At 58.4% G+C, this 14,212-nt stretch overlaps 1 protein-coding gene across 1 annotated transcript in view; it reads right to left on the reverse strand.

The window, feature by feature from the left end:
* Window positions 1–330: 330 nt before the first annotated feature.
* Window positions 331–14,212, reverse strand: part of HNF1B (HNF1 homeobox B) — a 20,121-nt gene continuing 6,239 nt past the window's right edge. The window contains exons 4-9 of the mRNA XM_019471794.1: window positions 8,095–8,258; window positions 6,770–6,772; window positions 4,910–5,042; window positions 4,590–4,781; window positions 3,380–3,498; window positions 331–432 (exon numbers count right to left, since the gene is read on the reverse strand). Of these exons, the coding sequence (XP_019327339.1) occupies window positions 412–432; window positions 3,380–3,498; window positions 4,590–4,781; window positions 4,910–5,042; window positions 6,770–6,772; window positions 8,095–8,258 (632 nt within the window). The 3' untranslated portion in view covers window positions 331–411. The remainder of the gene's footprint in view (window positions 433–3,379; window positions 3,499–4,589; window positions 4,782–4,909; window positions 5,043–6,769; window positions 6,773–8,094; window positions 8,259–14,212) is intronic.

The following is a 14,212-nucleotide window of genomic DNA, read 5'->3' on the forward strand; positions in this document are numbered from 1 at the left end:
GTCCCTCTCAGTCCGTCGGGTGGAGGAGTATAACTTAAATATTATCCATCTTCCCCTTCTGCCAGTTCCCAGTACAGCTTGTTCCTAGTTCCTCGGGAGAGCCAACGGCCTCTTGGAAGGCAAATACTTAAGAAAAAAAATCCCCAAGACACGTCTTGGAAATACTGCACGGAGGGAAGGAGAGGCACGGTCCCGGGTGGGCACCCCGCAAATCCGAGCTTGTCCCCAGCAGGGCGCGGAAGGGCCGCGGGGAGTCTCGAGCCTCCGGCTCCGTTTCGGGTTGATGGGCTCCTCGCTGCGGTGCTGGGCTTCGCTCTGGCGACTCCCCGGGCTCGGCGCGCGGGTCACCGGCGGGATGTTGTGGAAAATAAGATCCCGTTGCTATGTGCAAAAGCAGCGAGGTGTGGAGCATCACCAGGCTTGCAGGGGACACTGGGGAGGGAGAGAACAAGCACAGTGACCGGCAGGCAGGCAGGAGGTGAAGGCAGCACCGTGGGGGGCTCTCTGGGGGCACTGCAAAGCATTTGGAGGCATCACCTCCCACACCACCCCGGGACCTTGGTGGTGCCGCACAAGCCCTGTTTGGCCCCGAGCCCTCCCCAGCACCCCCGAGGGGGAGGCAGTGGGAAAATATTTTCTGAGCCAGATATTGCCACCCCCTCCCAAAAATAATAATAATAAAAAAAGGGCCTGTTTGTGCCCAGGCTGTTGCAGAGATTGTGCCACGCAGCTCAGCAGCGCTGTGAAGAGCAGCCAGGCATGAGGAGCTTGCGCGCGGGTGGGAGTGGGGCCAGCAACCATGCTCATCGCTGTCCTCCGGCGTTGCTGTCACCTCCGGGGAGGGAGCTGAGCAGCCCCCGCTGCCGCATCAGTCCCACCGCAGAGGCCCCTTCTCCATCCCTTCGGGTGGGTGCCCCACCTGGGGTCCCCCCAGTCACCGGTGGGGTGGGGGGGCGGGAGCCGCGGGTGACCTTGTGGGCTGGAGCGCACAGCAAACATCGTAACGTGGAGATAAGGAGACGCCAGGAGCCTCCCGTGACATGTCATTAGGGACGGGCCACGGCTATCAGGTGTTTGCTAACGTAATAAAAATGGTGGCTTGGCCTCAAGCGTTGTCAAAGGAACCAGGAGGTATTTGCCCCTTCCAGGTCTAAACAGCATCATCTGATAAGCGATCTGCAGCATCGGGCTGCGAGGGGACACCTGAGGGGGGACCGGGGACATCCCTCCAGCCTCCATCCCCGCCGGCAGGACCGGGAGCAGCCGGGCTCTGCCACGGAGCGGGTTTGCAGGGGCTGGCGCAGGGGCTGTGGGGTGCAGAAGAGCCGCCGGGGAATGGTGGCAGCTTTGCTTTGCACAAGGATGCCTCTCCTCTTGCAAAGAGGGGGTTGCTCAGGGAGCAGCAGCGCAGCCCCCCAGATTTGGGGTTTCGTGTGGGCTGTGCACCCCCTGGGCTTACCTGTGCACTCCCACCAGCAGCCCCCAGCCCTCACCCAGCAAACTGCACTCCGAAAACTGCAACTCCCCTGGGAATCCAAGTGACCCTCCTGCCTTTTCTGGCCACCTTGGAGGAGCCTGTCGCTGCCGGGCATCCTTGTGCCCAGCCGTGCTTGCCTTATGCCAAGGCAAAGTGTGGAAGAGCCAAGGGACAGCCCCTGTTAGCCCCAGTCAGCAACAGAAGCCCATATCACCAAAATATTTAGGTATTTGAGCCATCTGGGGGGCGAGCAGCATTTACCGGGCCCCCGTGCTGCCTCTGCAGCACTTCAGTTGCCGAAACGGGTGACCACTGAGAAAAACCCCAATGTTCAAGGATAAATTTTTCCAGCTTTAGCTTGAACGTCGAATGGTTGGTAGGAAAAGAGAACCCAGGGGCTGGGAGGCTGTGCCGGGGGGGGGGACACAACCCCAGCGCCTGCTCCGGCCCTGTGCAGGGGGACAGGGGCCAGATCCTGCCCCCGAAGCTTGCAGGACCAGCCCGTGCTTGTCTGTCATGTATGGGGGGCTAACGGGGTGGGTGCGTGCCCCTTCGGCATTTTGCACCCGTTCGCCGCAGCAGCCGCGGGGGCCCGGCCCCATCTCCCCCCTCCTGAGCCGCAAGGCCTCCTCCTGCTTTAATTAAACTGCAAAAGCGTAATGGAGGGAGAAAAACCGAGGGAGCCCCCACCACCCCGGGCAGGGCTGCGTCAAGGTAGGCTGATCGCAGCGCCCGGCCGGGCAGCGGGGATGACTGGGCGCTATCTCCCTGCCAGGGAGATTTCCTGTGTGCCCAGGGCTCCTTTCGGCCAGCCCGGCATCAAAGGCAGCCCGTGGCGGGAGAGCACAATTAATCAGGGGGAGTTCGGGCTGAGCGCACACCAGATGGGCTGATAAAGCCGCGCGGAGGAAATGGTGCTCCTGAGGAGCGCGGCCGTGCCTGACCGCCTCCCGGACCGAGATGCGCGGGCGCAGATAAATGGTCACCCCGAGCACTACAAAGCACGGGAGCCCGACCCGAGCCGGGGGCGGTGGCATTCATCACCCCTTCCCGGGCACCCCAAAACCCCCGGGCAGCCCCTCTCCCAGCTTCTCCCCTTTGCAGCCCCAGCCCCTTCCTTTGCCCCCCGCCGGGCATCCAGGGGGGGTGTCTCACAGCAGTCCCACACCATATTTACTCTATGGTCATTGCAGACATTTTTTTCCTCTCCCCTGTCAAACCTCGGTAAGAAAGTTTATCTGAATGCAAGTTCAAGGCTCTCTCTTATTTATCTAGCAATCAATAAGGGCCACATATTTCCCACAGTCCCCAGAGCTGACTTTTAGAAAGCAACTATTGTCTGAGTAAGTCCTCGCACACCTGATTTGAACCAGGATAAGTCCTGCCTTACACCTGCGCCAGCACCAGGCAGATGATAAAGGTTTACAGGCTGGGGGAAGTGGGGGTGCATCGGAGCCCAGCTCCTCCGCTCGACTCCAACGAGGGCCGATTTACCCTGGACACAAAGGCAGCAGAGCCTGCTTAGTCCTGACCTTCTCAGCCCAATCTGAACCCCAGTAGGATGCTCCCATCCCGGTGAAGTTGTCCCAGGGATGAGCATGGCCTGGCTGGTACCACCAGGCGTTAGACAAGTCTTCATCCAGCACAGCCAGACCATCACCCAAATCCCCACCACGCTTGCCATCTGCAAGCAGGTTTTTCGGTGTCCGTGAAGGGGCTGGGACGGGGTTCTCAGCACCCTGAGGCTCGTCCTCAGCTGCCCACACGCAGGTCCAGCACAGGCAGCAGGACGGGGTCTCTGCTACACCCTCCTCCAGCCCCATCTCCAGGGGAAAAACAGCCCCGCTCCACCCCCGCACGCCCACCCCTGCGCACCCTCGGCCACGTCTGCCTGGCCATTACCTGCTTACTGGAAGACATATTGGTCAGCGTGCTGATGCTGCTGGTATCCGTCACCACCATCGCCGAGGGGAAGCGGGAGGTGTGGGAATACTGGGGAGGCTCCTGTTTGTGTGCATACACTGCGGAGAGGAGGGAGACAAGCAGCCGTCACGGAAAAGCCACCCACAGCCCTCGCGCCGGGGCAGAGCAGCCGAGTGCTGCGTTATGGCAGGTCACAGGGGTGCTGGGTGGGAACGACCGTAACGGAGACACGAAAGAGATAAAACAAGCCACGGAAAGAAACCACCACCTGCCTCTAAGCCACCACTTTCTCAGCTACCAGCTCGCCCAGGGAAATCAGTGGGGACCGAAGGGCGGTGGCTGGACCAGACACTGGTAGCTCTGATGATGGACAGCCCGAGGGGTGAAGCCAGATCCCTTCGGGGCACAGCGGGGGAGTGTTTTCTTTGCACGCAACAGGCTCAGCCACCTCACCTGAGAGGAGGGAGACAAGCAGCCGTCACGGAAAAGCCACCCACAGCCCTCGCGCCGGGGCAGAGCAGCCGAGTGCTGCGTTATGGCAGGTCACAGGGGTGCTGGGTGGGAACGACCGTAACGGAGACACGAAAGAGATAAAACAAGCCACGGAAAGAAACCACCACCTGCCTCTAAGCCACCACTTTCTCAGCTACCAGCTCGCCCAGGGAAATCAGTGGGGACCGAAGGGCGGTGGCTGGACCAGACACTGGTAGCTCTGCAGAGCCCGGTGCTGGAGCAGGGATGGGGCCGGGATGATGGACGAGCCCGAGGGGTGAAGCCAGATCCCTTCGGGGCACAGCGGGGGAGTGTTTGCTTTGCAGGGATCGCAACAGGCTCAGCCACCTCCTTCGGCAAAGCATGTGTTTTAGCAGTAAGAACACAGAAGGAAAAATAAAGTTCGTACAAAACACTGCTGGGGGCTGCATCCCACCCACAGGGCAGCAGTGGAGCGGTACGGGAGATGCGGCACGGCGGGTGGCACGGAGGAAGGAGAGGATGAGGCAGGATGTGGCCACCCCACACCGCCGTGCATCCCGCTCGCAGCCCTGCGCCAGCTGGTACCCGCAGGAGAGAGGTGGCAGCCAAGGGCGCAAGCTTGGGCAGGGGAGAGCAGGAAGAGAGCACAAGCTTATTTTCCATCTGAACTCATTTTTTGGGCCCTTCCCTTCGCAGCTACCGCCCGGACCCTTACTGTGCGAGTTCTGCAGCTGAGTCACGGTGGCCATAAAAGGCTGCTGCGTCATATGGCTGGGTGACTGCTGCATCAGCGGCTGCTGGTGCGGGCTGTGGAGCTGCTGGGAGAACTGGACCGGCTGTAGAGCTGCCAAGCTGCCGGCAACGCTGTTGATAACAGGTACGCTCTGCGCCTGCGAGGTGTTCAGACCTGGGAGGAGGGAGAGAGCAGAACAGGGACGTCAGCGCCGGCGCGAGCGGGCAGGGTGTCCTCCTCCCCGTCGTAGGAGCAGGGGGGTCCACGCGGGGCGCGGAGGGGAGCTCGGGGCGCGTGCTTACTCTGTGCGATGGCCATGACTCCTGAGAGCGGCGTCATGATGAGGTTCTGGGACTGCTGCGGGTTGTGGTGTGACAAGCTGTGGATGTTGGTCAGGGTGCTCACCGGGGGCAGCCCGCCCCCCGAAACGGAGATCTGCCAAGGAGCAAGGCAGGACAGCCATTGTCAGAGGCACAGCCAAGGGGGCTGCTCCCGGCCCCCTCCACTGCTGCCTGCCTGTTTCAGCAGGGAGATTGGGGACGGGGGGTCAGCAAAGCCCCCTCCCAAGAGGCAAGTGGGCTGCAGCCTCACTGGGGCACCTTCAGTTCAGCGTACACAGCTCCCACCACCCCGGGGCTGCAGACCCTGGCTGGGATGCCTGAACCTCGTGTTAATAAATAGCGAAGCAGCAGCGGGGAAGGACTTTGCTGGCACTGGCTTCCAGCTCCACCGGAGCACGGCACCGGGACACGGCACATCCCGAGCCTTTGCCATTTTGTCCCCCAAGTCCAAGCTCCTGCTGTCGGGGACAGCTGAGGACTCTCAACACTCATTAACCTCTAACCACCACGGTTGTAGAGGAAAGTGGGAAATACAAACTCGAGGAGTAAAAAAAAAGACAGAAAGCAGATAAAAAGGGCCTCATGGTGATGATCTTAGTCACCACTTTTGCAGATGGGCAGGATACTGGTGAGATGGGCCAGGTGCACTCAGCCAGAGCCAGTTCCTGGGATTTCAGGTCAGTGTTTAGGGATCAGACACACAAAGGCACTTGGAGCATGCTGAGAGGACTGGAGCTGGTCCACAGGACAAACATGGGGTTAAGTGCCTTATTTCTTTAATTGCTGCACATTCTCCTAATCCCTCTCATTAGACCTCTTGCACTGAGCAACCTCGATCCAGATTCAGAGCCAACCTTGCGGCTCTTTGTGTGACATTTCTGGACACCAGTCCCAGCACCTTGTTTATTTCGCACATGTGAGTTGGAGATAGCCCTGCTGCAATTGAAACAAATCCATCAATAAATTCCAAAGCCCGGGAGTGACTCATATTTCCTGATCCGGTATTTTCCACTTTCAAAGTCTCTTCAAGGCCAGGTTACACCACACTCAGCTGCACAAGTCAAACAGTTCACGGCGAGTGCACGCCGCTCACCTGCAGCCTGGGCTCCTTTCGCGGGGGGTTTAGACCCAAAGCATTGCACCCAAAATCACTTCTGGAGATTGTATGACTGGAGAAGACCCTCCAGACACTGGACCCTCGGGGGAGACCCTCTGGCACTACCACGGCTAAGGGCAACACTGGAGCATGAAAGGGTGAACCACCAAAGCTTTCTGCAGCCTCAGTAACGCTCCTCCCTGAAAAAATCGATTGCCTTCAGATGCAGCAACTTCCTTGGCAGCTTTTGGTTTCATGTGGGGTATTAAAGGCACATGTTTACTTACTAGAAACCACAGCCTACAGCATATTTTTATTAAATCACTTGCAAGCACTAGCTAGCCCTGCTTAAAGATCAGAGATAAGCTGGCAGAGCTGCATGCTGCTGAGGACCTGAGCGGTCCCTGACGGCGCTGTGCAGTGTCTGTGCAGCGGGGATAATTCAGCAGGGCTTTTGCTGCCGCACGCCAGCGCCTACTGCACTTCAGCAAGTTGCTTTTCCCAGTTTAATCTGCTGCATTTCCACGCAGCCTTCTCCTGTGCTGCCCGGCCACCGTGAGCTCCCTCTGCCCCGTCCGAGGGTCCCTCTCTGTGCTCCTGCAAACCCCCCCCTCAGACATGGCCCCTGCAAAAAGAGCTGGCAGGGGGGGTGCTGGCAGCCTCTGCCACCAAGCTCTGCATCGCTTCGTCCTCGTGGACCCCCGCCCCGGGCACTCGGTGCCTACTTGCTGCTGCCTTTATTCCTGACTCATTTTATGACTTCAAGGCTCAGGGTTGTAAGGCTCAACACACCCCTGGGGAGATATGGGTGCTTTCGGGGTGGAGGGAGCATGCTGGGAGGGCTGGGTTTTTGCTCTGCAATATCTCCCCTGCTTGGCGGGGGACGCTTGGCTTTGCAGGGTCAGCGTCCGAGCCCGAGGGGCTGCATGGAGACCCTCACGAGCCAGAGCCAGAGAGCGGCAGAAGGAAAGGCAAATTAAACAGTGCCATAGCTGAGGGAGGGGATGCCAAGCCCCTCTGCAGCAACCCAACTTTGCGAGGAGACCGACGCGACAGCCCAAGAGGGCCAACCCTCCGAAAATGGAAGTGAAAACCAGGAAAGAGCGGGCTCGGCCCCGCCGCCCAGTGCCATGTTTGACTTTCGCTTTCAGCAGAAAAAAACCTCCTCCCGGAAAAGCAGCGGCCACACGCAAACCTCTGGCAGCCTGCTCCGGGGAAGGGCTGTGCTCTCCTGTCCCATCCCGTCCTTCCCCGTCACCCTGCGCCCCCTCCTCGCCCCGCTCCTTCATGCACTCCTCCAAAGGGCTTTGCACCAGCCAGGCACCCACAGAAAGGAGCAGCCCGAGCACTCGGGCATGGGAAACCCAGCCCAGCCCTGCATTTACAACCACTTTTTTTGCAGTGGTCGTGCAGCACCCGGCGTTGGGAGGCATCAGGCACCCGGCAGGGATGCCGATGTCCCATCTCTGCTGCCTGCCACCGCTGGCGTTTGCAGCTCTGCCCAGCGGAGCCCTTGCAGCAGAGCCCCGAGCACGTGGGGAAGGGGACCGGGAGAGGCAGGAGCTCTGGGGCTGGAGCTGGCACTAGCAGGTTAGATGCCCTGGGTGATGCCCTGGGACAAGAAGGCCCCTGCTCGCAAGGAGAATGCTTCCCCGGCGAAGCTCCAAACTTGGGAGGGCTTAGGGAAAAAATAATGAATGAGCATTTTATCGATACGCATGTCATTGGCAGGAGAAAACAAACAGTGATCCACCCAGCGCACATTCAATCTGCAAGGCATGCAATCAATAAAAACCCGAGCGAGGCTCTGTCAGATTTATGGGCCGCACTCGGAAAACACGCCGTTGCCTGCCGGGGAGCGCAGGGGCCGAGCGCCGCCTTTGAGGCGGGCGGTGGGGACGGTTGCGCGCCCGCGCCGCGGCCCCAGCCCCACAATGCCCCATTGTTCGGCGCGGGCCGCGTGTGAAACCCGGGGAAAGCGTGTTTGCTTTGCCCGCTGGGCCCTCTTATCTTATCAGTGCCACCGCCACAATAGGCCAGGTGTACTCACCATTTTACCGTCGGGCGAGAGCAAACTGTGGCCCGGGTCCAATCCGGCTGGGGAGACCTGCTGCAGGACCGCCTGGCTGGTGGTGACCATGGCACCGCCACCGTGGTGGCTGATGGCCCCGGAGGATGCCGCCTCGCCGCTCGCCGCCTGGCTGTACCGGACCCCTGCAAAACACCACCAGGCGTTGGCATCACCCACAGGCACCCCGGAGAGGGTGCCCTGGCCGTGCCAGTCCCCTCTGAAAGTGGCCCTGCAAAGGGGAAACCCCCCCACCCCTCCCTGGCTCCCTCGGCATGCGCGGCAAGAGGATGCAAACAGACGTGCAAGCTCCTAAATGACACCCTTGGACGATAAACGGGAGGGACAGCACCGGACAACGTGCCCCTTCCTGCAGTGCCACTTCCCAGCTTCTCCCCAATCCCGTCTTCCGAAATAATAGCAAGAAGTTGATGGTGAGGGATGCTGAGCGCCCACTGGGGCTACAGCCCCCACGCTGCCCGTGGGCCCCAATGCTGTGGGGCAGAAAGAGCTGCTCCCGTGGGAGCCCAACCCGGGCCAAGAGCCTGCACGCCCATCTGCACCCCTTGTGATTTAATTTGCACAGTTTGCACCCGTCATGCAAATTCCTGCGATGTCCCCGCGGCTCTCGGGCACCGGCCTGAGGGCCCTGAGCCGTGGGGAGCGACTCTGCATCCTCCAGCCCTTCCCTCTGCGAGGCTCGCCTGGCTCCTCGCGGCCGCCGGCCAGCCCAGTGCTGCCCAGCTCTAAACAGCGACGGCTCTCACTTTTTTCTCAGGCCCTTCTGCATCCGATTTCCCTCTCGACTCCCTCTCGACAAGTGTATGATTAACAGATTACTGCAGGAAGACAGAGGGACCAGACACACGCAAACTTCCAAATCGGACCGCAGCCCACCACTGCCGAGGAGGGAAATCTGGCTCAAGCACAGGTCTTCTATATAAATATATTTAATTTGGCTAAAATGCCCTGTGCTGATAACCATATGATCAGCCATGTGTCATGGAAAGGCATCTACAGATCACAAATAATTAACCGAGGAAAACCCACGGGAAACAAAAGCGTCTTTTACAAAGCTGCCTTGACGACTACGGCGAAAAGCCATTTATTACGAGGAGTCCGGCACCATGCTCGCAGCCGGGTTCACTGAACTGCCCTGGGATCGAAGCGGTGGATGGACGGACAGCCCACAGCTCTCCTGGGAAAGAAAACCACAGCGGTGAAGCCCACCCTCGCAACTGAGACCACCAAGAGCATCGTCTGCCCATGACCCTCGGCCACTGCACGGGGGCATTGGGGACAGCTCCCCAAAATGACCGCCAGCCGGAGGGGTTCAACCTGCGGAGGATGCCGGCAGCTTCCCAGCCGTGCTGGCACAGCATGGACACCCCCAGCTACAAAACCTGCCCAGGTAAAGGATGTTCCTCCTGGGATTTTGGGATCTCCTTCTCCCAGGTGTCTGAGGGGAAGAGCTGATGCAGGCTGGCTCGGCGAAGGATGCTCTAAGGGCTACTCTAAAAAATCTCTGAATTAACAAAAAGGAAAGAAATGGTAACTGGAGTCCGGGAGCTTTCCACAAGCTCCAAAAGCACAGACCCGCGCCCTTCACCAAAACCACGACAAAGTCACTCTTTAGTCGCCTCCAAATTTTCCCCATCAGCTGGTTAAACACGTCCCACAGATAGGAATCTCCCCACGATGTCTGGTTCCTGATCATTTCCCAGCAAACCCCTTTTATCCCTGATAATAAAAGAATGTCCTCTGGCAGGTGGATATTTGCCGGTCCGAGTGGACGTCCCTGCCATGAACAGGGTAAACATTACTCAACCAGGGCACTGTCACACACATTCTTCCCCGCGGTCCCGGCCTCGTGCAGAGTGTGCTTCAGCCGCTGCTGGTCTGAGATCCTGCAGCGCTGGTTAAACAATGGGAGGGGAGATAAAATAAAGCCCTTTCTTCTGAGCTCGATCTTAAAGATAGACAAGGAGCACAGGCAGCTCCTATTGGAAAGAAAATCAGAGTTTCTGCTCAATCTTCAATCTCTTTTGGGTTCGGTGAAGCTTTCAGTAAGAAAAAAACCCCCACATTTTAATCCCCAAAATCATGCTACACCTGACTGAGGATGCTTATAACTCATGAGCCAAGACACCCAGAGTTATGAAGTTGTCTTTAAAAACCTATGAAATGTTAAAAGCTGATTTTCAAGCTTTTCCCTGCAATCCCAAGGACAAGACTTTTATTGTTTGAGAAACAATAACCAATGCTGAGATTTTCAGATAGTCTGGTGACTGGTCTCTCTAGATAAAACTGCTGAAAACTCCGACTCTTGATGAAGATTAACTCTCCTGAGGAGCGCGAGGTCGGGCTCCGGGGATGGCAGCAGCGGTGCCACTGTCCAGCCCCACCGAGGACCCCGCTCCTGCGCAGGCAGGGGCTGAGCTGGCGGGGGGCTCCTGCGTCCCCAAAGCCCGTGGGCACCTGGCTCTGCCCAGGAACCGCTTGCTGGGCAGGGTAAAAGCTCTTCAGCTACAGCTACCCTGCAGCCTTATAGGAAGCCATCAATTATCCTGGCTTGGGTTTTTCCCATCCTAGAATGGGACAGGTATTGTTATTTATATGCCCTCAGAGTTGGGTTGGATTCGGGCAGATTAGATAATAAATATTGGAAACTAGCACAAGGCGTTATTGCTGTTGCTATTGTCACTGCTATAATAAACAGAGCTCCCCGACGATGGCGAGTACCTTTCCTCCAAGCTCCCCATTCCCAGCAAACTCGGCGAGCTCCAGCCCAGCCTAGCCTAAAGCATCTACCTGGGCAATAGCCACCTTCAGGGTTTTTCCCGGGCTGCCCCCAAGTGCACACTACTCCTCCCCAGCCACCTTGCCAGCCCCCGTTTTCTTGCTTTTGGGCTCTATCTGTTGCAGCAGCAGGACCCCATTTTGCACGGCGCTGGGATGCAGCACACTGCCGCAGGGCAGGTAACCTGTGCCTAGGCTTCCCCGGCCGCCGGCTCCCCAGCAAACCCTCCTTGGCACGCTCTGCCATCGCAGGGGGTGCTTGCTCCGGGAGTCAGGTGTCCCCCGGCAGCACAACCACTCACCCCCGCCATGGGACCCGCCACGGGATCCCGCCGGCCCCGGTGAATGCATGGGGACAGCTCCGGCAGTTTGCACCGGGACATGAAGGTTTCCTCACGGAGTGAGCGGGGGGCTCTGTGGTCCAGGGTTTCTGAGCAGGAGCCATTGAAGCCTGACACGACTGTTCTCCCGCCACTCTCCCGTGCCTCCGCAGCTGGAAGCAGCCCCCGTGCAAAGAGATTTATTCCGCCTCAGCCTCTCCCTGCAGCCGCCCGAGAGAGCAGCCTGGATGGGGATCACCGGGAATGGGCCCGGCCGCGGAGCCTGCCCTCTTTAAGGCTTTTTATTTTTTTTTTTTTTACTGGAGCAACAGTCATAATATAAAAGTCTGTTTATGGGACCCGGCTATTGTGCGGCCCCCGAGCTGCACTGCCCGTGAAATGTTTTACTGCTTTCCCATGTTTCCAGACAAGCCGCGGGGTCTGGCTCCCGGAGCCTTAACCCTGTGTTTCAGCCAACGGGGACGGGCGGCGGGACAGCCCCCAGACCCTGCGGCCCCCAGGGCACAGCCCGGCTGGGGGGGGGTCCCATGCGCCCACGGCTTCCCGCAGCCAGCTCCGGCACCCCCCAGCTTCTCAGGGGTACCAGACCTGGCACCCCCCAGCTTCTCAGGGGTACCAGTCCCATTCCCCCGACCCGGCTTTTGAGGTGGGGAGAGCAATGGGGGGCTTTAGGGCAGCAATCGATAACTTTGCTGTCTTCATTGCAGGCTTGTGCCATTTTCTAGGTACATGCCAGTCTTGTGTCTGGCAGGCAAAAGCAATGAAGCAGCTTGGCTCTCCTCTGCTTTAAGTCATATTGATACGATTAAATTGTACTTTTTTTAAAAAAAAACTCAGTGTACTTTTAAATGAGGAGCCCCTGCCACCGCCGCCATCGCGCGGCACATCTCGACCTCCTCCGGCAGCAGCGCCCGCCGCTTGCCCTGGCACCAGGCTGCACTTTTGCCCGGAGCTTCGCAAACATCCTGCAAATCACCGGTGATGCCCAACCCCAAAATGGACCTGGCCACACTACGCGCCTGGTCACCAATGATTCAGGCGGCGGCAGGGACTCAGTCCCGGCTCTGCCCAACCTGCGGGGATGCAGCCGCCGGCACGGACCAGGAGCCCGGCAGCGAGGCGAGAAAGGCAAAGTGTCGTTTTTGGGGTCACGCTGGACTCAGCGATGCTGCACCTATTGACATCATGGAAGCGGCCGGGTCGGTGATGGGACTGTTTCACCCTCCCAAACGCAGATCCAGGCAGTGCCGAGGGCAGCTCTGATTTTTGGGCTGCCACTCAAATTGTCCCTAAAGTGTTAATCTTGCTAAGTTACAGAGGTGCATAGTTTATATCCATTATAAACCTGTTTATGGGCACTGGACCCTCCCATTTCGCTGCTGTCATAAAGTTCTAATTACCCCCCATAAAACCGGGAAAAGCTCCTAACAGCGCACTGTACCCACAGAGCCCCACAATGCACCCAACAGTAAAATATTACAACCGCTGGCACCGGGTCCGCAGTCAGAACCAGCACATACCCCAGGGAACAACGTGTAGGATCCAGATATAAACCGAAGAACCTCTGGACCGAGGGTTTATTGACGGGATCTTCTTTAAGAAAAAGTTAAAATACTTAAATTGCTCTTTGGGTTTAGGAAGAATCTCAGGGGTGGTACTGAGTTATTTTTATGTTTGTTATCTCCATTTATAGAGATATCTAAAAATATATATAAGTAATGTATATTCATCTATATACACACACACACACACATATATGTATACGATTGCTCTGATACTGCTCTGCTACTCTGATATTTGCAGAGCAGGTACTGATGGATGGATGGACGCACGCCCCGACCACCTTTCGGTGCAGGACCCCCCGGGACGGGCTGGAGGCAATGCTGCGACCCCCGGCCGCGGGGACGGGGCTTTGCGGGGTCTGACGGGCGCCGGCCGGCCCTTTGTATGCAGGGCGGGAGGCAGGGGGCGGCTGGCGAGCAGGGTGGTGCGTCACCTAATCTCATCAATGCGCTGATTGTCTTCGGGGCTCTTGAAGATAAAAATGGCATAAGCCAGAGTCTACGGCATGGCACCAAGATAAAGCCCCGAGTGACCTTCAAATCAAACAGGGAACCAAGATCGCTGATAATACCCCATAGGAAGGGAAAAGTCCAGAGTCTGAAAGAAGCCTCTGAGATAGATAGGCTTTAAGTATTTACCTCCAAATAGTTAAAAACTACGGCTCGAGGCTTGACAGATGGGTCCCCAAGAAGAGGCTGGGAGGATGTTTGACTTTTACAGCTCTTATCCCAGCCCGGCCATCATTACGCCCTTTCGCAAAACCCCATTGACATCCCGAGGAGCAGGCGATCCCTCTTTGTCTGCGGGCACGGGAGCGATTTTGCAGCTGCCCCATGCCGCCAGCCCCATCGTTTCCTGCCGGGGGACGTCACGGGGGGGATGGGGCCACGCAGGGGTAGGACACGGGCAGCGTCCCAGCGCCGTCATTAAGCTGTTAAGGCATTGAGCGCTCCAGACGCCGCCGCACGCGGTGCAAGGGCAGTTCAAATCCCAGCATGGCCAGCCCCGGATGGGGTCAGCCAGGCATCGGGGCCAGCCCCACCAGCACTGCCCTGCACCCCGCTGAGGCAGCGGGTCCCCAAACGTCTCTTGAAGGAGCTTTAAGCAGTGATGGACCCAGTGATGTTTTGGGAGCTGCAAGCCTGCTGGACCCAGTTTGGTCCAAGCGACCCCAAAGCAGTCAAGGCTGAGCTCTATCCCTCCCGATCGCCCCCAAAGCAGCCCTAAAACCCCTCGGTGGCCCTCACCATGCCTGTCTCCTCCTCCTCAGCAAGGCCGATGGATACAAGCGCTGGCCACCAGCAAATTCCCGCAGCCGAGCCCTCCTGACCCCTCCGGAGGGGCCCTTCGCCGCCACTGCAGCCATCACACCTGCCCTGCTCAACAGCCCCTCCGAA

The sequence above is a fragment of the Aptenodytes forsteri genome, unplaced genomic scaffold (assembly GCF_000699145.1).
Source record: "Aptenodytes forsteri isolate BGI_AS27 unplaced genomic scaffold, ASM69914v1 Scaffold66, whole genome shotgun sequence".
NCBI classification, from domain to species: domain Eukaryota; kingdom Metazoa; phylum Chordata; class Aves; order Sphenisciformes; family Spheniscidae; genus Aptenodytes; species Aptenodytes forsteri.